General features: G+C 38.3%; 4 protein-coding genes across 7 annotated transcripts; 2 read left to right on the forward strand and 2 right to left on the reverse strand.

Moving 5' to 3' along the window:
* Window positions 1-280: 280 nt before the first annotated feature.
* LOC135677915 (disease resistance protein RGA2-like) lies at window positions 281-1,237 on the reverse strand. Its single transcript, XM_065190324.1, has one exon. It carries the CDS (start codon window positions 1,235-1,237, stop codon window positions 281-283), a length of 957 nt encoding a protein of 318 aa, XP_065046396.1.
* A 3,616-nt stretch (window positions 1,238-4,853) lies between these two features.
* On the forward strand, window positions 4,854-12,001 carry LOC135586008 (probable cellulose synthase A catalytic subunit 5 [UDP-forming]). 2 transcript variants are annotated; one of them, XM_065185689.1, is made up of 14 exons: window positions 4,854-5,284; window positions 5,392-5,587; window positions 5,912-6,123; window positions 6,208-6,310; window positions 6,627-6,801; window positions 7,798-8,064; window positions 8,149-8,494; window positions 8,573-8,710; window positions 8,817-8,942; window positions 9,033-9,245; window positions 9,353-9,638; window positions 10,305-10,501; window positions 10,572-10,922; window positions 11,020-12,001. In XM_065185689.1, the coding sequence occupies exons 1-14, from the start codon at window positions 5,204-5,206 to the stop codon at window positions 11,602-11,604; spliced, it is 3,276 nt and encodes a 1,091-aa protein (XP_065041761.1). In that variant the 5' UTR covers window positions 4,854-5,203; the 3' UTR covers window positions 11,605-12,001. The 2 variants fall into 2 exon arrangements, with proteins under 2 accessions (XP_065041761.1, XP_065041762.1); XM_065185690.1 differs by lacking the exons at window positions 4,854-5,284; window positions 5,392-5,587; window positions 5,912-6,123; window positions 6,208-6,310 and adding an exon at window positions 6,319-6,509.
* Window positions 12,002-12,815: 814 nt separating this feature from the next.
* Window positions 12,816-19,178, forward strand: LOC135675493 (uncharacterized). The gene is made up of 2 exons (XM_065185695.1): window positions 12,816-13,431; window positions 18,946-19,178. Exon 1 carries the CDS (start codon window positions 12,882-12,884, stop codon window positions 13,410-13,412), a length of 531 nt encoding a protein of 176 aa, XP_065041767.1. The 5' UTR covers window positions 12,816-12,881; the 3' UTR covers window positions 13,413-13,431; window positions 18,946-19,178.
* Window positions 19,179-22,215: 3,037 nt separating this feature from the next.
* On the reverse strand, window positions 22,216-24,294 carry LOC135582731 (transcription factor bHLH144-like). Of its 3 annotated transcripts, XM_065185697.1 has the most exons (4): window positions 23,717-24,294; window positions 23,484-23,573; window positions 23,251-23,414; window positions 22,216-23,140 (listed from the first exon to the last, which is right to left on the reverse strand). In XM_065185697.1, the coding sequence occupies exon 4, from the start codon at window positions 22,997-22,999 to the stop codon at window positions 22,463-22,465; it is 537 nt and encodes a 178-aa protein (XP_065041769.1). In that variant the 5' UTR covers window positions 23,000-23,140; window positions 23,251-23,414; window positions 23,484-23,573; window positions 23,717-24,294; the 3' UTR covers window positions 22,216-22,462. The 3 variants fall into 3 exon arrangements, with proteins under 3 accessions (XP_065041769.1, XP_065041768.1, XP_065041770.1); XM_065185696.1 differs by having other exon boundaries at window positions 23,484-24,294; XM_065185698.1 differs by having other exon boundaries at window positions 23,251-24,294.
* Between the last annotated feature and the right edge of the window lie 2,380 nt (window positions 24,295-26,674).

Genomic DNA, 26,674 nt, shown 5'->3' on the forward strand with positions numbered 1-26,674 from the left:
CTTCTTGCCACCGACTTACCTCAGTGTACCTGAATATTGAGCCCAATGCCTTTGCCAGGAAGGGATCGCCCTTAATTGTTTTGTCAGAAATTGTTTTTGTCCATAAGTGTTTCGTATTGTTGCTCCGCAAATTGAAGTAGCAAATTTATGGTACAAGTGTTCTCTTTGTCCTGCGTTGATCCAATGAATGTTGTCTCTCATGAACAATTTTATCCAAGCATCCTCTGATAGGCCATGCAACGAAAAGGAGTCTTTGGACCCAGATATATCTAAAGGCCCACTAAATTCGGAAGCCCTTTTGGTGGTGATGATCACTGTACTGCCGATTCCACCCACATGCAATAGGTTGTGCTTTAGTTGATCCCACTTGTCTTTCAAACCCCTCTTCCGTATAATCATAGTATACTTCATTCAAGATGAGCAAGTATCTTCTTTGGCCGAGCCGTTCATTCACGAGTAGCCAGATAGCTTGGTGCGATTGCAGATGGTCGCACGAGTCTCCCGTGATAGACCTTGCAAATTCTCTCCCGATGCTTAGTTGATCGAAAGATAAGTCGATGGAAACGTCCACCCAGATTCGATGATGGAAATGTTGGCGCACCCAGGGGTGGTGGTAAATCATCCGACCCAGGGTTGTCTTCCCCATGGATAATAATGATCCAAACGACCATTCATCATGGATGACAATGACGAAGGGCTCACCGTTGTTGCTGGATGATTGATTCTGCTGAAGGATCTCTATAATATTATCTCTGTCCTCATCTCTTCCCACCACTTCGTCTCCTAGGACAAAGGAGTACTCTTCATCGCATGGATCCATGGCATCCATCATCTCCTTCCGGAGGTCCAAGGCAGACCCCCAAAGGACGAGCTCCTTCAACCTGAGCCCCATCTCCTTGAGCTCCTGCGGAATAGAAAGACGAAAAGCCACTCGGATGCTGAGGAAGGAGCGCAACAAGGGATTCGGCGGTGCCGCTGCCCTCCCCGGCCACTCCAAGATCCGGTCAAGCAGGTTGTGGACGTCCGCAATGGCTGCACCCGCATCCGCCATCCACATCTCCACGTCCGGCTGCGGCCCCGCCCGTATCATCGCGTCTCGAATGACTGCACTGATGGCCCAAAGGTCAGGAATAAACTTCTCAAGATGATGTTGGATACCTAGCTCTCGACATCGCTCCGTCATAACAGACGACGGCAGCAAATCCAAGAGTATGTGCCGCAAATCCACCCCCGCCATGCTTTCGCTCCGGCCTTTGATGTTTTGGTTGCGTGAGGTGGGGGTGAGAGCGCTAGAGATGTATATTGTGATTGATGATGAGCATCTATCTATACTTGGTTTATTGGATCACGATTCTTCTTCTTCTACTTTTATTATTATTATTATTATTATTATTAATGTTGTGGCTACTTTTTAAAGTGTATGGCACCCCACACCACACCGACGACACACTCTTGGAATCTATTGTAAGCCTTTAGAGCACTTTCCTGATATGCCATAATACTTTTTCATAATCTTCGTCCCCAAGAATGGAATGCTTGCGGCTACAAAAGAGGTGGTTGGATGTTTACCGACAAAGTGTCAAACACAATCCATGTCAACATTTTATAGAATAATCCTTGTTAGAAAAGTTTTGGTTGTTCGTTCCTTTGGACTTTCATATTCCAATCTTCAAGGAGATGCCTCTCTTACTCTCTCTCTCTTTTTCTTTTTCTTTTATTTGTTTATACATTTTATATTATTTTGGAGTATGCTTGAAGCTTAATTCTTATTTTCACCTTTGTCCGAAATGATGCAACAATCAAAATGATCATCAGATTATAGAAATTATGACAATCACGGATCTGATTAATCATCAAAGTTCTACTGCATAATTTTGTATAGCTTGACTAGTAAAAACTTTAATAATTTATCATAAAATTCTAAGCTCAAACCTCATATTTACCACTTATCTTTAAAAAAAAAACACAAACAAAGAATGTTGAACCACATAAATCTTTTATCGATCTTTAGATATATTCTTTGATTTTTAATCTCTAATTTTTTTTCTTTCATTTTCATCCTAACAAGGAAAGCCTCTTCCACCATAAATACATTTTGACATCTTTTTAAGTTGGCTGGATATAGGTTTTTAGTGTGACAAAAGTATTTTATATACTATGAGGCAACTGCTATTAATAAAAATGGACTATAAGTTGTATAGGAAAAGGAATTTGACAAATTTAGATTGAATGTGATTTGGATTATTTGATTTATATATTATTTATTTAAAAATATTTTTTTTCTTAAGATTATTAAAGTATTTTGTTATTATAAAAATGTATGATATCTATTGGTAGGATGCATAACTGATTCATTAAACTAATTCACTATCTTATAGCACTTGTAGACTAACTCACGTCTTTACCTAATTTTAGGATGTGAGTTAACTTAAGGGGTGTTATACTAAATATATGTATTGTTAAAGAGGAATTGACCCTTGCAATTTTCTTGTATTGATATTCCTTGATATAATGTGTCATTTTTGCACTCATCTCCACAAGTAATTATTAGTTTTTTAGGAAAAATAAAAGAAAAACTTCGTTCTAAACAAGAAAGAAAGAAAGAAAGAAAGATTCTCTCAAAGAAAGAAAAAGGAAAAAAGAAAATTGAAGATGAAACCCAAGACCTGCCACCAACCATGGCATATGTCCTTTATGCAACCAAAAAGATTACTTGTCGAAATTTATAATGGTGTATGATCTTGGTGTCAACATGGATAAATGTATAACTGGACAATCAAACAAATACACTGTGGATATGACGATGAGTTTGATTGATCAAAGTGTTTTTTTTTTTTTTTTTGCTAGAGAACTCGAGAATTCAATCAACTTTTCGAGACTAAATCTCAACCTTTTATTTACTTTTGATTCTCAGTTAAAATCAGTTGTAATTTCTATTATTCCTTATTTACTTAGACTATTAGAGAGTCGAAAATTAAGTGATAAGGAGAGCCCTCGACATCATGATGTTTCTCTCGATGTGGAGTTTCACGTGTGGTTCAATTTTAATCATCCGAAGGAAAAGATCGATTCGATTCGGTCTTCTCACTCGGATCATCAATATCTTAAGCTAAATAGAATTCTCAAGGGTTATTGACATATAGAAAAAGAAAGAGATGTTGGGATTTTTTGACGACTCTTCTGCATTTTAATATGGAGTTAGAATCTCATGAACTTCAAAAAAAAAAAAAAGAAAGAGAGAATCTACGTTGTGTTTTTAGTATCTGTATTCATCTTCTCTATTTGGATTTTAAATCATGATGATGGAGTAAATTCATATAGTTTGTATATAAATTAGAGATTAAATTGTAAAAATGTATCAAGTGCTTAGTTATTGAGAGATGCTAAAAGTTTTTTTTTATTTTTTTATAAAGAGTAAGTGATTAAGATTAAATTTAAACCAAGCACTTATATTGTCAAAGATTTTATCAGTTAAGTTAGTTGATACATTTTCATAATCATTCTATCAGCGTAGTAAGATTAGACTCAGTGTATATCGCCTGTCTAAATGATGTAAAATATATATTCTTACATATAAACTCTCGTTACATGTCACTCCTATCTTTGTGATGTGGGTCACAACATATGCTTATTAAGACCCACCCAAGTCTCCGATTTGAATGGAGAACTGACCTTTATCAAAAAGTATTTTCTCATTAACCTTAAGCAGACAGGGAAGATAGTCATAAGAGAGAGAGAGAGAGAGAGAGAGAGAGAGAGAGAGAGAGCTATTTAGAGAAGCCAAAGGAGAATCTCTTCTGGCATCAGGACATCACGAAATAAATCGATGGCTTAAACCGGTTGTGTCAGCAGGCCCCACTGCGTCAACCAATCTTTGCTCGTCATGTTATCTGGAACTCCGAATCGGATATTACACATCAACCCAGCTCGATCACCATTGCCTCTCGTCGCAAAGTCGGATGGGTCCCACCATCAAACTCAACCGGTTAATCATCGATTTGGTTCGACGATAGTTTGATTTTAAAAGTTATAAATAATTTCGATTTAAAAATTTAATTTTTGATTCAATTAATTGATTTGAATCAAATCGAATCGATATTTAATTTAAAAAATTAATCTAATCGAATTCATCATTTATTTTTAATCAATTTAAATCAATTAATTAAATCATCTTAAAGGTTTCAAAAATCTTAAAATCTTTAAGATCAAACTGAAGATCAAGCAATGTTAAAATTTTATAAATCTTATTTGAGTTCATCCAATTGGATTAAGATTTCGAATCGACTCAATTCAATCAAACTAATTTCTTTAAAAATATATATATAATTACTTTATAAATCGAATTAGGGTAATTAATTTTTAAACCATTTCGTTTAGATAAATTCGAATCCGTCGGACCAGCTTAATGATTTAAGTCATTTGGTTCGAATCGATTTGAACATCTAGTGTTACTGTTACGCCTTTTGCTGGTTGACGTAGTAACTGCGTCGGCGGACACGTCAGAAGGGTGATCAGCACATCATGCAATAAACCGGTCGATTAGACCGGCCGAAAGGTAAGAAACTTGTGGTTTAGATCGGCTGAGTCAGCAGGTCCTAGTCCATCAAACAATCTTTGCTTGCCACGTTAGCTGGAACTCCGAATCTGATAGTACACGTGGTTTGCTTTAATATCCTACTCGATCTCCACGACTGCTTCTCGTCGCCAAGTGGGGTGCGTCCCTGAACCTCACACATCGGTCCTAACTGTACGCGGGTACTACGTCTTTTGCTGGTTGACGCGGTAGCTGTGTCGGTGGCCAAGTCAGAACAAAACACGAGGCATAATGAACTGGACAAGGAGTGGCAGATGAGCGAGATGAAGGATCAAAGCGGCACAGAAAGAGAGAGAGAGAGAGAGAGAGAGAGAGAGAGAGAGAGAGAGAGTGTGTGTGTGCTTGTGGGGTTGTGACGGCTCACATGTTGCGTTCTTAGCTTCCTTCCATCCTTCCCATTTACCGCTGCATTTCTCGTTCTTGTTGTTGTTTGCGCCCTTTTGCGATGCCCTTCTTCTGCTGGGACTGAGAAGAGTGAGAAAGAGAGGAGCGGATGGGGAGAGAAGTGATGAGGTCACGCCGCTGGAATGAGGTTGCAGCGGCTCTGAATTGAATTGCTTGCCCACTTGGGCTTTCCAATAACAGGGAGAAAACATCACCGACAACCGCATGGAGGCGAGCGCAGGTCTGGTCGCCGGCTCTCACAACCGGAACGAACTCGTGGTCATCCGTCGCGACGGTGATATGGGGGTATTTTCTACGTCTTTTCTTCTTGGCGTCGAACAATCGAATCGTTAGTATTTGTGTTTTGTGTTCTGTTTTCTGTTAGAAGGTTTTGATTCGATCTCCGCCTGCAGCCGAAGCCGCTGCAGCAGCTGAGCGGGCAAATCTGCCAGATCTGCGGCGACGACGTCGGCCGCACCGTCGACGGGGATCTCTTCGTCGCCTGCAACGAGTGCGCCTTCCCCATTTGCAGGACTTGCTACGAGTACGAGCGCCGGGAGGGCAACAAGATTTGCCCCCAGTGCAAGACCAGGTTCAAGCGGCTCAAGGGTAAGAAACCTAAAAGCACGCCCTCAATGCCTCCTTCCTGGTTAAATTGTAGTCGATCTCTCTATAATTTGCTTTCCCTCACCGTGGGTTCTTGGTTGTATGATTTGGTTCACATTATGTTCCAGTCACTGTAATTGGCATTATAACAAACACCTATACTTTGGTTCTTCTTGTAGTTAACCCTTAGTACATCTCTGTGGCCTAGATCCTTTTCGTGATAAAGCCCTAGTATAATTTCATGACTTTCTAATTCTCTCGTAGTAGATTTCTCTAGCCTTAATCTTTCATGACAGATTGTTGTATTTTGTTGTCCGCACTATGCAGGGTGTCCTCGTGTGGCTGGTGATGAAGAAGAGGATAACATTGATGATCTTGAGAATGAATTCAACTTCGTCAGGGGAGAAAAGCAGGACTCACAGTACATAGCTGAGGCCATGCTGCAGACCCACGTGAGTTATGGCCACCAGGGTGACATCAACACGCCTTATGTGGTTCATACTGTGCCTCAAGTCCCTCTCCTCACCAATGGCGAGATGGTACTTGTGCTCACACCTTACTCTCATAGCCTCGGGAGCAGTAAAACCCTTCTATACTGATGGATGAGTTCGTTTTGTTTCCAGGTTGATGACATTCCTCCAGAACAGCATGCTCTCGTTCCTTCATTCATGGGTGGTGGAGGGAAAAAGATTCATCCGCTTCCCTTTTCAGATCCCAATCTTCCAGGTATTCCAGATTCTGCACTACCAATAGGATATTCTACTCATGGTTCGTCTTATCATTTCGTACCAGTGTACCGACCAACTATAGATATGATACATACCGAGCTATATCGAGTGTACCAACATATGATATGATGGGACATACTGATGTACCGCTCCTACAAGTCTCTTGTCAGACCAATACATACCACCCGTATCAAGTGGTACACCTCGATACGGCGAACCTTGATTCTACTTATCGAAGGATGAGAAATCATAATTTCGATCCTTCATGTTTTCTAGTTTATCAAGGAATTAATGCCAAATCTCTTCCTGTGCAGTGCACCTTAGATCCTTGGATCCTTCTAAGGATCTCTCGACGTACGGATATGGGAGCGTGGCTTGGAAGGAGCGGATGGAGAATTGGAGGCAGAAGCAAGAGAAAATGCACAAGATGAGGAATGATGGTGGTGGTAAAGGTTGGAATAATGATAACGAGGAACCTGATTTACCACTGTAAGCATCGAATCCTGTTAAATGTCTTATGTAATCTTTGAAATATTGTATTTTAGCAGCATTTTCACAATGGTTTACTCTAGTTCTAAAGTCTGATATTTGTGTTTATACATCTTTGAATAGTTCTACGATGGTTTTAGAACTCCCTTTCGGATGCAATTGCTGTTGTACGTTTTAGCTCAGAACTTCCACAATGTCAGAACTCCATAATTTTTGTTTGACAAGAAAAGAGCTACTTTATGCACCAGTTATAAATCATGAATTTCACTGTAATTTTTTCTTTCATTATTTACGAGTTCTTGTTTACATGGCTGTAGTTGCTTCTCATGATTTTTCATCAAGACATTAGGCTACCTGATCCTCCTAAATTCTTAAATTTGGTTCAATTTTTGTGGAAATTAGGCTGACCAACTAGTATAATTTGCATTTTAACAAACGGATATGGGTTTGTTCCATTTAATGGTCATTTACTTTTATAATGAAATTGATATTAACAGCCCTTCATCAGTATGAAGTGAGTGTGACCAAAACTAGTTGCCATATGGAGTGGGGGCAAACACTTTTCTTTACAGAAAAGTTGGAAAAGTATAATACTCTGGTTGCTATCTCTGGACAAGTTATTACAAGAATATAGCTTGAGTAGAAGTTAGGATACATTAATTTTCCATAAAACAGAAAGGATACATTAATTATAATTTATAGCAAGTTCGATCTCTTTGACAAGGCCTATTTATTATGGCTATGAAATTGAGTTTTCTAGGCACAACTTTGGAATATTTTATCATGTACAACAGGATTCTGCAACTATTATTAATTTATGATGTGAAATTTGGTCAAATGTTGTTTTCTAATATTGTCAAGGCAATGGTAACATCAGATATTGTCCTGCTTGTATCTAATAATGCTTGTTTATAAGCCAAATAAGTTGTCATGTTTGAATAGTTTTGACATTTGACTAGAATTACTGTAACTTACCATTCAATTTGTCTTCTATAGAATGGATGAAGCAAGACAACCATTGTCAAGAAAGCTGCCAGTTCCTTCTAGCCAAATAAATCCGTACAGAATGATCATCATAATTCGTCTCGTTGTTGTTGGGTTCTTCTTCCATTACCGTATCACCAACCCTGCATCTGATGCATATCCATTGTGGCTTATATCCGTCATCTGTGAAATCTGGTTTGCTATTTCATGGATTCTTGATCAGTTTCCCAAGTGGCTTCCAATTGAAAGGGAAACCTATCTTGATAGATTGTCATTAAGGTAGTTGAGGTTGTCCAGATGACAGCTTTTGTTCACCTTTGATGATTACTTTATATTTGCCTAACCGTTTATACTTTTTCTTAGGTATGAAAAAGAAGGGCAACCTTCTCAACTATCTCCTTTAGACATATTTGTGAGTACAGTTGATCCAATGAAGGAACCCCCTTTAATCACTGCAAACACTGTTCTCTCAATTCTAGCTGTAGATTATCCTGTAGAAAAAGTATCCTGCTATGTTTCTGATGATGGTGCTGCTATGCTGACATTTGAAGCATTATCAGAAACATCTGAATTTGCAAAGAAATGGGCTCCTTTCTGTAAGAAATTCAATATTGAGCCTCGTGCACCTGAATGGTATTTTCAGCAGAAGATAGATTATCTAAAGGATAAGGTCCATCCTTCATTTATCAAGGAAAGAAGAGCAATCAAGGTTTGAAAAATACTATGTATATTTTCGTGAGTAAAATATGGACATAAATAATTTGGCACAATTTGATCTTCTTTGCAGAGAGAATATGAGGAATTTAAGGTACGAATAAATGCACTGGTTGCAAAAGCACAAAAGGTACCAGAAGAAGGTTGGACAATGCAGGACGGAACACCATGGCCTGGAAATAATGTCCGTGACCATCCAGGCATGATTCAGGTAAATTGTCTGTCTCTTGTTGCTTTATATTCTGCAGTGATAACACAACCAGCTGCTTTTTTTGCCAATTCAATTGACTTTTTTGCTTTTTATCATAACCTTTTAGGTCTTTTTGGGGCAAAGTGGTGGGCATGATGTGGAAGGGAATGAATTACCACGCTTGGTTTATGTCTCTAGAGAAAAGAGGCCAGGTTTTAATCATCACAAAAAGGCTGGCGCTATGAATGCTTTGGTACCAAACTGTCAATTGGATAATTTTTTCTGTGTTAATGTAACAGTAATTCTAGGTTTACTTATTTAGTGGTTCTATTGGTTTTGGCAGGTTAGAGTCTCTGCTGTACTTACAAATGCACCTTATTTGTTGAACGTGGACTGTGATCACTACTTCAACAATAGCAAGGCAATACGAGAGGCAATGTGCTTCATGATGGATCCACTTGTAGGAAAAAAAGTGTGCTATGTGCAGTTCCCCCAGCGGTTTGATGGTATTGATCGACATGATCGCTATGCTAATCGGAACATAGTGTTTTTTGATGTAAGCATTGGCTTGCCATCACTTTCAATTGATTTTTGTACAAGTCCTTCGTTTAAAGAGTTCATATGCCTTACATTCTTAGAGAAATTAACAAAGAAATGATGCAGATCAATATGAAAGGTTTGGATGGGATTCAAGGACCCATTTATGTCGGCACTGGATGTGCATTTAGAAGAAAGGCACTTTATGGATATGATGCTCCAAAGTCAAAGAAGCCACCAACGAGGACTTGCAATTGCTGGCCTAAGTGGTGCTGCTGTGGATGCTGTTGTTCTGGCAGAAGGAAGAAGAAAACAGCAAAAGCTAAACAGAAAAAGAGAAGGAATAGTTCTTGGAGAGGCGATAATGGAGCACCAGTGCTTGCGCTGGAGGGAATTGAAGATGGCAAGCAAGGTACATCTGTCTGTCGCTGGTCAGGCACTACGACTTGCTACTTTAATATATAATTCAAATTGACCAGGCTGATGCAATACTTCCATGTGTAGTTTGACAACCTTCTGGTGTTTCTTGTTATATATTTTGTTGTTCCAGTGATCAAATGGTCACGAACATTGAGAAAGAACATAATCCATTTACTCAGCCCCAATAATTGAGAGTATATCTCTTAGAGAATCCTATATTAATTTCATCTTAAGAGTATTTTCAGTATATTAACTCTTTGGCATCAACTCATTTTCTCTGGATTTTCTCTGTTTGAAACACAAGTCTTTTTGTAAAATGTTATATTAAATTGAAGTAAACCACCATGGATTATCTCATGTAGCTAAGTAGCTATTATATGCTCTAACTCATGCTAGATCACTGGTTGATCATAATGCTCCGAAAGAGTGGTGTCATGCTATTGTCTATTTTGTATTTTTCAAGTGCTTTGACCTCAATATATTTTTTCGTAGTCTGTCACAAGCTTTAGACCTACAGTCTGATAATTCATTTCTCACTTTTAGGCATTCACTAATTCATATGAAAGCATAACCATACAGCTGTCTGAAAATACATCAGAAATTTTTGTATGTGTTTTTCATAAAATTTCAATGTGCTAATCTTTTAGTACGATTACAGGAAATGAGAATGACAAACAAAAGCTGATGTCTGAACAGAAGCTAGAAAAGAAATTTGGACAGTCTCCTGTTTTTGTGGCATCTACTCTCCTCGAGAATGGTGGAACACTAAAAGGTGCTACTCCGGCATCATTATTAAAGGAAGCAATTCATGTTATTAGCTGTGGTTATGAAGATAAGACGGACTGGGGAAAAGAGGTAACTCTTTGGTCTTGATATTTTTTGTATTCTAAAGGTGTCTTCCTAATTTGCTAGGCTTTCCATACAGATTGGATGGATCTACGGCTCAGTGACGGAAGATATATTAACAGGATTTAAAATGCATTGCCATGGGTGGAGATCTATATACTGCATACCAGGAAGACCTGCATTCAAAGGTTCCGCACCTCTGAATCTTTCAGATCGTCTCCACCAGGTCCTTAGGTGGGCTCTTGGGTCTGTGGAAATTTTCTTAAGCAAACACTGTCCTCTTTGGTATGGATACGGAGGTGGGCTTAAATGGTTGGAACGGCTTTCGTACATTAATGCTACTGTTTATCCATGGACATCAATTCCTCTTTTGGCCTACTGCACCTTGCCTGCTGTTTGCTTGCTAACTGGAAAATTCATCACCCCAGAGGTGTGTTAATTTTTTTTTTTTTTCATTTTGAAATTCCAAATGGATTTCTTTGTTTTTATATCTTGATGCTAATAATGAGTTCTATTGTAAATTGCAGCTTAGCAATGTGGCGAGTCTTTGGTTCCTGTCACTTTTCATTTGTATCTTTGCAACGAGCATCCTGGAAATGAGATGGAGTGGTGTTGGCATTGATGACTGGTGGAGGAATGAGCAATTTTGGGTCATCGGAGGTGTTTCCTCACATCTTTTTGCAGTGTTTCAGGGGCTTTTAAAGGTCCTTGCAGGTATAGACACCAATTTCACAGTGACAACAAAGGCAGGTGATGATGAAGAGTTCTCCGAGTTGTACACATTCAAATGGACCACTTTGCTCATTCCTCCTACAACTTTGCTTATCGTGAACTTTATCGGCGTGGTAGCTGGTGTCTCTAATGCAATAAACAACGGATATGAATCCTGGGGACCTCTGTTTGGGAAACTCTTTTTCTCCTTCTGGGTGATCGTTCACCTGTATCCTTTCCTCAAAGGTCTTGTTGGTCGGCAGAACCGGACACCTACAATTGTTATCGTCTGGTCCATTCTCCTTGCTTCAATTTTCTCTCTGCTGTGGGTACGGATTGATCCATTCCTTCCAAAATCAGATGGCCCTCTTCTGGAGGAGTGTGGATTAGACTGCAATTGAGCACCAAAAAATAGCTACACAACCTTTGCATCTGTGTACAGATGGAGTTCTGCATTTATTTAGATAGAAAGATGGCATGCTGCATTCTATCCCCTTTAATGCTACTCTAGCTTTGGACTTTTACCATGGAAGTGGGACGTGGGCATAGCCTTGTATTGCTTTGTTCGTGTACTACTGCAGTTGAACTCTACATTGATTCATCCTGGTACTGAGGAAGCCTCATCAAATGTTGAGTTAGTTAATTCGGTTTCCCCTTTTCTGGGGTATGTTTATTCTCGCTATCTCTTGTAATACGGAATGATTGATTAAAGACAAGTTTTATAGTGTACGTCATCTAATAATGTCATTTTCTGTACTCTGTCGTGTACCAATGTATTAACCCCAAATGGGGACTTCAGTGCTGGCTTCTTGCTATGCCCTTCCCGACCTCTGACTCCCAACTTTTCTTTACAGTTCGTCCATTACATCTGTTGGTCTTTTAAGCCATGTCATTACAGTTCAGGCCAAATGAATTGAATGAAAGTAATGTCATCTTCTACCTGTCTCGTGTCTCGTGGGTGAATGTTACTTGGTCTTTGCTTCAGTTTGGATCTTGCTGTGTCCAATTCATTCATAGCTGTCACGTGTAAAAGAGGTGAGGGAATTCAAAGCCCAAACGGTAATTCAGCGTGAACTTTGCATAATGATTTATTATCAATGATGACGATATATTCGATTTACATATCAACGGTTGAGAGTTTAACATCGCACCTAAAATATTGGTTTTATGATCGTGTGTCTACTGATTTTATATTATTATACTTATTTATCAAAAATTAAACATTCCAGATCTTATTAATCACAATTTTCACGTCTAAAATATTATAGGGTGATGTATGTGACTCATTTATCGAGGATCAATATTTTTTTATCTCTAAAACTATTGATCTGATTGAAATGTGTCAAATTTATATATCAAAATTAAGAATTTTTATATTTAAAATATTAGTTTGATGATGATGTGTCTGATTTAGGAGGTTCGAATCTGATAAGTTTTTGAAGATAATAGATAAAATTTAAAAAGATAGGCACTCTCAAATAAAAATTAATTATGAGAGGCTTTTCGGGATATATTACCCCGATTAATTATCAGAAAAGAAAGTCGACCCGGTTCACCTACATTGAACCGGGTGCCGGTCCGATCCGTGTAAGCTAGTGCTACCACCAACCCTAGATCCCCAATCGGGATAACTCACACGGAGAGCCGAAGCCGAGAAAGGCGTCCGCGAGCACCCACCATGCCGCCCAAATCGGAGCAAGCCACCGCTGCCGGCGCGGGTGCCTCCCAACCCTCGGACCAGGGTTCGATGGATCCCTTCCTCCACCTCCTCAGGATCCTCCCTTACAGCTTCCTCCGCCCGCCGCGCACTCGCCTGAAGCTTCCCTCCTCCCTGGCCCTCCCCTCCCCGATGACTGTCTTCTCCCTCGTCCTCCTCACCTACTTCGCCGTGGTCTCCGGGCTTGTCTACGACGTCATCGTCGAGCCCCCCGGCATCGGCAGCACCCAGGACCACTTCACCGGCACCGTCCGCCCCGTCGTCTTCCTCCCCGGCCGCGTCAACGGCCAGTACATCATCGAGGGCCTCTCCTCCGGATTCATGTTTGTGCTCGGCGGCGTCGGCCTGATCCTGATGGACCTTGCTCTCGACCGCAACCGCGCCCGCAGCGTCCGCATCTCCTTCGCGTCCTTCGGGATCTCCGCTGTGGTCATCGCCTACCTCATGAGCATGCTCTTCATCCGCATCAAGATCCCCGCGTACCTCACATGATTCGCCTGTTGTCAAGGGGGTATTTGGTTACCGGACGTTTCCCCATTTCATTTTAGATATTATGAAGAATAAGTGCTCTTTTTAAGTTGATTGCATTCTGATTGGTACCGCTTGGAGTTAATCTTCGATTTTCTTTTTGGTTAAAAGGAGTTATTTTGAATGTTTGATTATGTTTGTTTTGAAATGCTTTAGGTTTGATGCAATGTATAACAAATCTAGGATGCTAATATGCCTTATAAAGCACTTGCTTACTACTTTGTGCATCTTGGTTCTTTTTTCTGGAATTCTAGTAACATTTTGAGTGTCAATTGTGCTATGGTTTTGGCATTACTCATTCTTTCAATGACTAAGTACATCTGTTTCAGATATTACCGAGCAAATACTAATCCTATCCCCATTATCATCCAATCCATCGGTGGCATTTCATTTACCTAAAGTACAAAATGCTTTTCTTGATATGATTGCTGCTTATGACTTGCTCTGATTTGTCAATATAAAGCATTATATTAAAGGGTTAAGGTTCATTTTAACTCTTGTGGTTTTGGTTATGAACCACTTAAGTTTTTATGGTTTACTCATATCTAAAATAATTTCTGTATTTTTAAAAGCGTAGCATATAACCCCCTCCCGTTAAGTCTGAGTTAACAGGCATTAGAGTTTGTTTACATGGCATGCTGACTCATAATAAATCATTAATATAATGATACGTGTAATTTAAATTTAAAAAAGTGTTAAGGTTCATTTTAGTCTCTGTGGTTTTGGTCATAGATTACTTAAGTCCTTATGGTTTACTCGTGTCTAAAATAAACTATACGTTTTTAAAAACATAACATATAAGCTCTTCTCGTCAAGTCTGAGTTAACATATGTTAGAGTCTGCTTACGTGATATGTTGACTCATAATAAACCTTTAATATAATGATACGTGTAATTTAAGTTTAAAAAAGGGTTAAGGTCTATTTTCGTCCTTGTGATTTTGGTCATAGACCACTTAAGTCCTTATGGTTTACTCGTGTCTAAAATAATCCCTATATTTTCCAAAACATAGCATATAAGCTCCTCCCGTCAAGTTTGAGTTAACATATGTTAGAGTCTGCTTACGTGACATGCTAACTCACAATAAACCTTTAGTATAATGATATGTTTAATTTAAGTTTAAAAATGGTTAATGTCCATCTTGTCAAGGAAGAGAAAGCGACGCATAACGACGGACGAAGGTGGAGAGGTAGAGGTAGGAGAGGCCGGAGGTGGAAGTGAGAAAGATTGGACCACCACGTTATAGGCGTGGCGGGTGAGGGCGTAGGAGAGGATGAAGTGGGAGGCGGTGGGGACGAAGATGCCCAGGAGGAGAAAGAGGGACTAGGAGATCACTACGTGTCTAGCGTCGAATCGGTCAACGTACATCCACCTGAGGTAGGATCGAAAGCTCCTACGGTCATCGTCAGCGTGGGAGAGCCTTCGTGCGTACGACACTGTGCTAGACAGCAGCGACTCAGTGCCACTACTGATGGTCACTTTCAAAACGATGTCTTCTCCCGCCATCGATGGTGATCTTAGTTTTTTTTAAACTTAAATTATATATCATTATATTAATTGTTTATTGTGAGTTAACATACCATGTATGCAGATTCTAACATCTGTTAACTCAGACTTAGGGGCTTATATACTACGTTTTTAAAAATATAAGGGTTATTTTAGATATGAATAAATCATAATGGTTTAAGTGGTTAATGGCCAAAACCATATGGGCTAAAATTGACCTTAATCCTTTTTAAACTCAAATTATACGTGTCATTATATTAATGGTTTATTATGAGTCAGCATGTCACGTAAGCATATTATAACGTCTGTTAACTCAGACTTGACGATAGGGACTTATATGCTATGTTTTTTAAAATATATATGTTATTTTAGACACGAGTAAACCATAAGGGCTTAAGTGGTCCATGGTCAAAACCACAGGGACAAAAATGGACCTTAATCCTATATTAAATTGATCTAAAGAAAATTGAAGGGTAGCTAGCTTCAGTGGCTTTCGAAAATATAGAGATCACTTTGGGTTGTTATTCTTGGATGATATGCTTAGTTGAGCTTTTGAGATAAACATTTTGTCATTTAGGAAGTTGTTTGTATCCCCCCCTTCTAGATTCTGTTTAGATTTTCTAGGGCATTTTGGATACCCGCTCTGGGTTAGCATGAGCTTGAGCTATAAGTATTTAATGTTTAACTAGCTGTTTAGGTTTTTAGGTGCATTCCATTGTTCCCCAAAATCCAGAAACAATTTATATGGTGGACACTGAGTTTACTGCTGGTTACAAGCTTAAGAACTACATATAGAATCCTTTAATTATTTAATTGCTCAATAAACCCACTCATTTTTTAATTGTTCTGGAGACAACTTATAAATTTTTATTGGCACAATAAGATGACGTATATTTGATGGCAGAATCCAAGGATGCATTAATTAGCCTTTGAGTGTTATTCCAAGGTCATATATATTCTTTTTCTTGAAAGCTAAAAAATCATTAAAACTTGTATGCATACTTTTTCTCCTAGAATACGACTAGTTTGATGGTTTTTGAATCATTTTCACAATATTCAATTGTTAATGGAACTGATACTTCTTTATGTGATTCTCATATTAGAAAACTTTAGCTGACTCTTTGTTTTCGTTCTCTTGATATTTACTGTATGGCTTCTTTAATTTTTGCTAACCACTGTGTTGTCCAATTCTGTTCACATGTAATAGTATATCATTTCATTGATTACTGCTAAACATTTTGTAATGGAAATTAGTAGGTTTGATCTTCTTGTGTGGTTCAATTAATGTTCATATGTAGTATTATGTTTCCCTATCTACTTGCTAAGGAAAAAATGAATGTATCATGATCTTGGTCTCTTAAATGTACTTAACTAGCATTGCCTAAGTCCACAAAGGGTTTAGGGTTTAGAGTCAGCCTAAGTGCAACCTTGCATTAGTCTAGGACTTGCAAAAAGAGAAAGTTGATTAGATTCGAAAATGAGTGATGGACAAGTCCTAATGTCTTGTCCAATAGAGCAACATAGGCAATTTAGGAAACACTCGGAAGACAAATAAAACAAGGGCTTTGATCAATAAAAAAAGACAATCGTAAGTCCAACAACGATCATTGAACTTGGCGTCAGGTTGCTTGACGAGCCTATGCACGATTTGCATACAAGCCCGTGTTTTCCAAACTGAACTGAAACACTATTATGAAACCCCATCCAGTCTGGTGCTACCTTGTGGTTCTAGGGGTTTGAAATGGCTGATGCTTCGCACCACAAGACCAATAGCCAAAAATCAGCTTGTGACATATGAAAATGGGTCTGTTTTGGTCCATGTTGGTCTGTTTGATGAGCGAGCAAAACACAAAAATCTCCCAAAAATTGCAGCACAACCATGCAGAGTGTCTTGGCCTAAAAAACTGGGGAAAAACATAAAAGACCAAGCAAAACACAAAGATAATCAATCATACAAGCAAAAAAAAGTTTTTCATGAAAGTGTTACGGTCGTGCGGTAGCCATTGGTGGAAATTCGATGTAATTAATTGGCCCATTAATTTGGTTTGAACAACTGGCCAGATGCTTAAGCCCAGGTTAGTGATGATAGGTCCATCTAGCCATATAACTGATTCAGTTTTTCTCGTACATCCTGTCTGTGGTGTTACAAAATGAGTTTAAGAAAATTATTATCGATGAAAGAATGAAAGAAAAGGAGTGGCTAACACAGAACCAATTTAGTCTATTTATTATTTAAATAAATTTAATTAGTCTAGAAATATTTGACATATGTAATAAGTTGTCATATGTCATCATCTACTCATCAAGGAGAAAAAAGAAGAAAATGCTGAAAAGATGGGGGAAATCAGTTTTGTATTGATTGAAGATTACCGATCTTAATTGAAGATTCATCTTTTTACAAAGATAGAAATCTGTCAATCAAGAATATCATGAAGAGAGGAAGATTATTTCTCAAATCAATAAAAAATATTTTTTGTCAAAGGAAAGAGGATATCATATATTTAATTAGATGCAATTGTATTTTTTTTATTTCTATAATTTTCTTTTTACTCTTGTACTTGAACTTATAAAAAAGGGGTTAGAATATTGTAATGCATCAATAAAAAATAGATCAATGAATTGAGTTCTTTCTCATCTTGTGTGTGAGTGGTGCGAGACCACAAGTTACTTTTCTAATGGAATGATTCCATTGCCCACGTGCTATCTTGGGAGTTTGCTCCTTGAGCCAGAGCGAGTCTAGTAGTTATCCCTATATTTTTCTGTTGTTTTTTAATTACTATTTTACTGTACCTCTCTTTATGGTTCTTCTATTATATAAAAAAAAAATCCACTGCTTCTCGGCCTGCATCAGAAGCTATGTTTGATCTGGTGAATGCCTTTGTGAAGCCATTTGTATTTTTTCACTTTGAAAATTAGAAAGTAATATAAATGTAATGATCAAACAAAAGATAAAAAGTGGATGCATATAGATCAACTACTTGTGTAGAAAAGGCAGCAAGGAAAACAAAGAGGAAACAATAAGTATAATATTATAACGCAGAGCATGACCCATTGCCTTAGTATTACTGGTTAAAGTAGATTTATTGGTTTAAAGGTTAAGAGAAAGAAGAAGAATTCTCAGAACCAAAACAACTTATGACTAGATGAATAGGTTCTGAGATTGGCCCTGATCATGTGATCTGGATAGTTTATATTGGAACTAGATCATGATTTCAGCAAAAAAATCAAAGTTCAAAAAAATGTAAAAGCAAAGAAGGTAGATTGAAATTAAGATGCTCATGAAAAGATCTATATAATTTAGACTGTGCTACAAGGATATGGAACATGTGTGATATATCATCAAGGACACTTCTGTTGAATAAGGAATATGGACATTGCACATGGCATCAATATATTATGTATATTGGCTTAGTAGAACTGTACTGTCTATCTCAGTACTGTATACTGTTACATATTAGTTAAGGTAGGTTGCATACCACACTTGTTATTCTCATTATTCAGTGGGTTATTACGTCAAGGATATAATTATTGCAGTTTATCCTTCCAGATAATTATGTTATACAGGTTAGATAAAAGGATTCTTCATCTGGTTGCTTTCGCTAAGCCTTATGAATTATGAGTAGCATCATCATTCATGGTTAATCCACATATATGCTGTATTTTCATGTCCAAAGATAATGTTAATTCTGCTGCTCATTCTCTATTGCAATCTACTAGAAGTTGTTCATTAGATAGTTATATTCTTGGCTCATGCTATTTAAAGGATCATCTATATGTCTTCCATTATCCACATATATAGCATTACATTAATCTTGTTAAGCTGAAATCATTACTGTTGTAGTATGTGCCAGCAATGTTAATGTTGCTATGATAATTACTTCCCCATCGAGTATTCCCTCTCTCGACTGCAACTCTAACCTTTTCACATCATTCTTGCAAATCCTATAGCTGTGTTGCTTTGTATTCTTGACCAACCTCCCATGAAATTTCAGATCATGCATCATGGACAGTGATCGCAAAGCCTCAAAAGTAAGGAGATTTGCTTGTTGGAATCACCTGGTAATATTCCTATTGGAATTAGTGAAGCCAAAGCCTATTCGGTCCGGGAAGACCCCTTATTGAAGTTTATTGCATCCAATCGTGATCTCATTTAGTTTCAGTTTGGCTGTAGGTGAGGATATGTTATTTTGAATCGATTGCTATTTTGGCTGGAATTTTTAATCTAGACCTGTTTCTAGTTTGGATTAAATTAGCTAGGGTTTAATCTAGTTTAGGCAGTCCAATCAACTCTAGCCAAAAAAGCTTCAGGTATTTTGTTGTATAGTCGAGTGTATTGTGGTCACCTATGTCCTCTCTCGACTTGGCTTTCCATCCTCTCTTCTTGGGTTCGGTTCTGTCTTTCTTAGTCTACAGAAAACATAACCTACAAGTATTATATAAAGCTTTCCAGTCCTCCCTGTTATTTTATATACATTAATGTAGCTATTTGAAATCGTTTATCATTGCTTTAAGGTTCTACCGAATGACCTATTAAGGTCATTTGATAAATACAGGGATAAATTTAGGAGAGAATTATTCACCCAAAGTTAAAAAGGAGCGACTAACTCTAGCATCATTGGTAGTTTAATTAGCTGCTTGATTACATTCTCGATAAACATGTAAAAAAGTGAATGAAGTTAATTTTTTGAGAATTGTTTTAATTTGCTGGTGATCCTTAGTCTCTATGGTGGGTAAGCATCCTTGGTGCAGATGTCATAAATTGTGAAAGAATCAATTTCAATTTGAATTTGTTGGTATCCCTATATGAAACAAATAAAGTAAATAGAGTACCTTCTTTAATAGTCAAGGCTTCATATTATATGTCTAATTTATCGAAGATACTTTTTCAGCTCTTAAATAAATTTATTATATTTATATAATTTTACAGTAAATCCAAATATATCCTACGACCATCACTTTCTCCAAGCTTTGTGATTTTACATGCCTAGTTAGAGTAGATAACAAGCTAAGATGTCTGTCTGTCGAAGGGTAGATAACAACAACCCTCTCAATACTTTCTTAGTCCTCTTTCAATTTTTTCAATCTTTATCCGGTATATGAATATTTTTCTAACAAATACATGGAAGAAAGAAAAAGGCATATAAATTCGTATTTGACATTCTACCCAATTTGCAAGGACCACCATATGAAATATTTCCAACCTCGAAGCAACTATTACTGCATAGATATTAATTGCATAGATACATATTGCAATCAACTTGTGACCAATCAAACACTTGCAGATTATTTAATACAAAGCACTCGTCACATATTCTAAATATACTACTCACAAGATGGTAGACAGAAAAGGAGTCTCTTCCTAATCTTACCCAAGTTTCGAAGGATCTTTTAGGCCACAACCCACTTCATCACTGGCCAAACTCAGTTGCCACAAAGTGGGAAGACGTCTCCTTTGAGGAAGTGGACGCCTCCTCCTCCTCCTCCTCTTTATCCCCCGTCACGTTAAAGACCCCGTGAGGCATCGTCATCATTAACAACACTATGCGATCTCCACTTGGCTTCTCCAACCGCATGATGTTTACGGCCATCGCTACCGAGTCCACCCTCCGTGCTACTGTGTGTGTGTGTGCATCTTTAAGTCTTCGTGCCTTGAGGTGGAGATGCTTTGTGTTGGGAGACCAGAGAGAGAGAGAGAGAGGTAGAGGTTTAAGGTTGCACCACGGGATGGTGTTGGAAACGTGGAGCAAACATGGAGACTTCTTTTGTGGTGGTGATGGCGATAGATCATGCAGCAACGACTGACTTTGATTTGATTAGTAGCTAAAAAGATTGGATTTGGTGGCACGCGTAGCACCGCTTCGTTGTGGCTGTTGTTGTTGTCGTCGTCTTTGGAGATAATGTGGCAATTGCATAGTGTCCACCCGCTGACTTATTGCCTTTTTAACATAATGAATTTTTTCTTTCATCATCATAATGAAAAAAAACCAAATATCCTTAGAAAAATTCAAACATTTTTTTATTATAAGTAAAAAGGTTGAGGAAATTTTTATCTTTCTAAGTTCAAACAATTTAGTTATTGAATCGAATAGGTGGATGAATATATATTTTTTAATTTTTTTATTTGACTAACTGATCTGATCAGAATTTTATAACTATGCAAATAGAGATAATAACATAAGTTAATTGTGATACGAAGTCCAGAGATACTCAAACTTTTTCTATTAGTGAATGAATGCTTATGTCGGATTGAAATGTTTCGAATAAATATTCACGATCATGTAATATCTATGTTTTATTGAAAAATATTTAAATTAAACAATAATATTCTTTCAAAATATAGTAATATTACAAGGCAAATTCTTGCTTTTCAGTTTAAATCCTCCATCTTTTTCAGGTTAGGTTTTCTTCTCATTTAGGAGTACTTTAGAAGAAAGGGAGCATCACCACCTTGTCAGGACTTTGAAGGAGCGAAACCAGCTGTGGACATCCCCAACAAGAATGCAAAGACCTTGCTTGTCAAGAGAAAACCACACACACACTCTCTCTCTCTCTCTCTCTCTCAGACACATTAAGCCTCTTTGTCAAGGAAAAAATCTACGACCCCCCCAATCACTCCTATGATTGATAAAAAAGGCATATGAACAAGAAGCGATTCCAAGGGACAGACATTTTTAACTATGGGTTATAATTTTTTAGTTTCATAGAAGATAATAAGATAAAAAGAATAGAGAATATATATATATATATATATATATATATATTTATAAATTTTTAATGAAATATTCCTCTAGATTAATGGCTTGAATCCATGATGAATACATTTGAATTATGTACTAAGAATTTGAATTCTTATTAGATATATTTGCATCCTGTATTTTTCATCTTACTGAGGTTGATAAGTATCTTTAGATTTTGGAAGCAAGTGACAAAAATCATATTATGAAAAAGACTCCTTACCAACAACAACAAAAAGAAAAATCTAAAACTTAAGATTTATTTATTATATTAAACATCTCATATATTTTTAAGTTTTAATAAGAAAATAAGGTGAAAATATATTTTGGGTATCTCTGGTTTTTTCTCTAGTTGGTTCAGTGATAATCGTAAAAGAAACAAAAAATTTAAGATCTACATGAGAGGATATGCAACATGAGTCAACTTTTACTCAATATATTTTTAATTAATTTTATTTGATAGATAATTAATTTTATATAATTTTTATTTTCAGAAAAGAAAAAAAAAAACCAAAAGTGAGACAGAGAGAGAGAAGACAGAGTACTAAAACCACAATCTTGTAGTACAAAGCCACAATATCAAAACAGAGTGGGGCGAAATTCCCCCTGCATCAATGCCATGGCAGAACAACAAAACACAATACAAGCACTGTACTCAACGAAGAAGACCATCACATTTCAGTCACAGCACAACTACAGCAACCCATCTCCACTTCTCCTGATGGCATGCACAGCACAGCACAGCTTCTCGAGGTTTCCTCAAGCTTGACCGCCTTCAGTTGTGCTTCATCCCCATCTTCTTCACCTCGACCTTGAGAGATTTCAGGTACTTCACGGCTTCGTCAAGCACAGCAGGTGTGTCCATGCCGTCGCCGCCGGGCACGATTCCCTTCAGCGTCTTTACCATCTTCTTCATCTTCTCCTTTTTGGACGGCGACCTCCCCGTGCTGACCACCTCATCTTCCTCACCTTCTTCGGAACTCAGCAATGCGTCGATGTCCTCCGCCTCCTCCTCGTCGTTGCCGTACCCGCTCTTGCCGGCCTCGTGGGCGTTAGCTCCGTAGGCATCGAAGCTGGGCGAGCCGAGCTTGTGGGCCAGCCAAGGGTGGAACATGACCCGGCTCTGCTGATGTGTCTGGTCGAAGATGACCATGTTCTTGGGGCACGTCTCCGACGGCTGGAACTGGATGTTGTTGAGCGGCCCAGGGAATCCATGGGGCTCGTGCCCTGCAACAGGCGCACCTGCAGTGGAGTCATATGCATCCTCCGAAAGAGGCTTCTTTCCACCAAAGTATCTCGTGTTCCTCTTCATACTCCACTGCCGTCGTCGATCGTGGGTGGTGGTGGTGTTCACTGATGAGTTAGGAATTTGACAGACGAAGAAGAAGAAGAAGAAGAAAGCAGCAGTCTCCACCTACGTTACGGGCTTAAGCAGCTGACGGAAGTACTCAGCCTACAAAGGAAACGATTACAAGAGTATTTGATTCATCTGCTCCAATTCTATCCCTGATTGGGAGTTTTGTTGCAGAGAGAATGAAACATAAGATGATGATGACGATGTACCTGACAAACTTGCAACAATTGGCAATAAGCAATGATCCTGACATGCATTATGGTCTCCCCAACCTTCTCCACTGTTCGATGCCTCTTCAGATCGATCTCAATGTGCATTCTCAGCAATCAGAGATCTCCTCTCTCACCAATCTCAAACAGCCTGACTCACTCACCTGCAACCATGTGTTTCGAGTCAAGTCTGAGATCTGGACGGCAACAGAGAGGTAGACAGAGAACTTTACAGGATGACGCGAAAGAAGACGACCAAGCGACCGCACTTCCCGTGGCAATTCGCAGCCGGCGACACCCACGGCATGTTGCTTCCTGTGACCCTGCATATCAAATTCAGCTGCACTCCATAACGAAACCACTGAGATCGCAAGGACAGAGAGAGAGAGAGAGAGAGAGAGAGAGAGAGAGAGAGAGAGAGAGAGAGGAGGGTATGTGTATCTGTGAAGCCCAGTCGCTCTCCTACCGATCTATATATGTATCTCGGTCTTCCTTCTTCGGATGCAGCTAATGATGGGAACCTCGGAAGCCGAGATATATTTCCGGCATTTCCATTAAAACCGATGCAGGGCAATTAATGCGGCGTGGGGGGGGAGATGGGAAGGAGGCAGGCAAACGGGATGGATACGTGTGTGCGCGCACGCGGCCGCCCCCGCCCGCTTCTTCCCCCTTCATTGCGCGTGATGCTCCTCCATCCAACGCACGAAAAGTCGTCGCCTTTTCTCGCCCCATCGCTTCCATGACTACCGTCGGATCGTTGGGGAGAAGCACACAGGTCGGGGAGGGATTGGAAAGCGGCCGTCGGATGGAGCGTGACGGCGGATTGGCCCTCATCATGGGGTGGTGGCGTCGGGGAGCAGGAAAAGGCCACCATCATTTGGTCTGGGTGATGCTGCCGCCGCTGTTGCTGCTGCCATCATCGTGTGGTCTGGGTTTTGGGTGGGATTCAAGGGGGGTGGGGAAGGGTTCCATGGTGTGTGGGGTTGATGGTGGGGATGAGGGGATCGAGGGACAGCGGGGATGCCCGAGCACGCGTGGGGGCAGCTGCGTTCGCAGGTAAGTAGACCAGCTCATTTCCTTGCCATGATCTCCTTCGTCTCCCCTCCCCTTCATGATGACAGAGGGGATCCCTTTCGTTATGGGTTTTGTGTTTCTTTTGGCGTCCCCAAAACGTTCACCCCAGAGGTCTACTCATCCTGACGTGGGGTCCACAGTGAGGTTCGCATGATCTCACCTCACCTCACCCGGAAGCTTGTGCGGATGGTGACGCTCGCATGACCTCGCCTCACCTGTGGGACCCGCGTGTCGAGACGTCACGCGGCAGGAGGGGTAGCAGTCGGGGGTGCGTGTCTCTGGTGCGCGTAGCGGAACGTCTTTTCTAGCTTAAATGGGCTGGCATGTTTGTGGCCCAAGAAGAGCTCGATAGAGCCCAATTTCCCACACATGAAGAGAGAAAAGATACATATTTCTCATTCACACACACACACACACTATATATATATTAAAATTTTTACTAAGTAAGCTAATTGATGTATTAAAAACTTTATTGAATAAGATTTCATAACATTAAACTAATGTGAGTCAAATACATAATCATCAAATTAATGTATTAGATCTAAAATTTTATATATTGGGATTTCATATCTTTAACTTAGGAATAATTGAGTTAGGCACGTCATCACTAGATTAATATTTTAGGTATAGAATTATAAAATAGGGTTTCAGACCATTAATCCAAAGTAATGAAGTTTATACACTAATACCATACTAATAATTTATGTGTGAAAATTTGTAGAATAATATTTCAATTCCTCAATACAAACTAAGTGAATCAGGTATATATTCCTTCAAAACTATATATGTTAATTGTATATATTCATCGAAAACTAATAATTTTTGTCCTTGCCCCTCTAAATTATAACTTTAAGTTTAATATATGATATGAATTAATTATAGAACTACTAATTTGCCTTTAATGATTGTATAGTCTCCTTGAAGATAGCTATTGTAAGTGTGTTGGATTCATTGGCTCAAAAGAATACTAGATCTTCAAGGGCATGTGTTGTATGTTTAAACTAGTGTTCGACAACCTATTGTCCACATACATGGAATGGAGTTAGTGTGCAAGCAAGAATAATGATAAGGCTGCTCTAATCACATGCATGCTATGGAGAGTTTCTCATTGTTAATAATGATATCTCAGTGTGAGATATGTAAGTCAAAGTATGTATCTCATCTCATTGTTACTATGGTTAATTTTTCAATAAATTTCTCTCTTTCATTCTTTCAATGTACTTTAGATATGCTTTCTAGAGTTTGTCATTTACTATCCTATTTCCATCTTGCATTCTTTAGATATTTCATTCGTTAGATACAGTTTCTAGAGTTTTGTCATTCTTTCCATTTCCATCTTGCATCAATAGGTTATGTGAAGATTAATGATATTGTATGTATATTAATTTTCCTTGGTTTACTTTATATGTAATACATCTTCCATACTTGTGCTCTATTTCCTATTATTTGCTATAATATTATTGTCCTACATTTTCACTTGTAACACATTAGATAATGTTGGTGGTGACTAAGCTAGCTGGTCATGATTCATGATATATAGAGAAATATGGTCTCATTCTCTATTCAATACTTGATATATATGTTGTCAAATGTATTTGTGATAATTCCTTTTCATATTCCATTCCTATATTTTAAATAATAAAATAAAAATCCCCATCAGAATCCACCACTGAAAGTGGATATGTTCAATGTCACTTGTATGAGGAGAACAATAATATTGGAAGATTGTGACTTGCAAGAATCTTTGTGGTATCAACTATTATGTTGCCAAGTTGATAGTAGTTATTTCTTTTGTTGTTTCAATTTTAGTTAGAGATTCAACTTTTGGATGTGGAATTCTAACAATATTAAAATGTCAAATTTATTTAGGTTTTTTCTATGATTATAGAGAGGTGTGTGAAAATTTTCTTAATTTTTCATTAATAATTTTAATGCAAATTATGTCTCATGGGATAGTTGACTTGTTAAGTTCATTGAGCTTGACCCAAAATACTTAGATTTATAGTAGTATGCCTTTCACGCCCAGATCAATCCAAATCTTTGCCTATTTTTTAGATGAGACTAAATTATGATGTAATATGTAGTTTATGATATGATATTTTATATTTTATACTCAAATAATTCTTGTCTTTCTTCTATTTTGTACTCAAATGAGTAGTGTTATAAAAATGGTTAGCTTAATAGTGTCACTTGTCACACTTAAAATATTAGTATGTTGATGATATATGGAGTGTGTTATACATCAATTTGTGAATTTATAATTAAAATATTAGTATAATAAATTTACTTTTGTTACATATGAATAATAAAGTATATCTTAATCTCGAGCTCGAATATTATCTTCACTATT

The sequence above is a fragment of the Musa acuminata genome, chromosome BXJ1-6, assembly GCF_036884655.1.
Source record: "Musa acuminata AAA Group cultivar baxijiao chromosome BXJ1-6, Cavendish_Baxijiao_AAA, whole genome shotgun sequence".
NCBI lineage: Eukaryota > Viridiplantae > Streptophyta > Magnoliopsida > Zingiberales > Musaceae > Musa > Musa acuminata.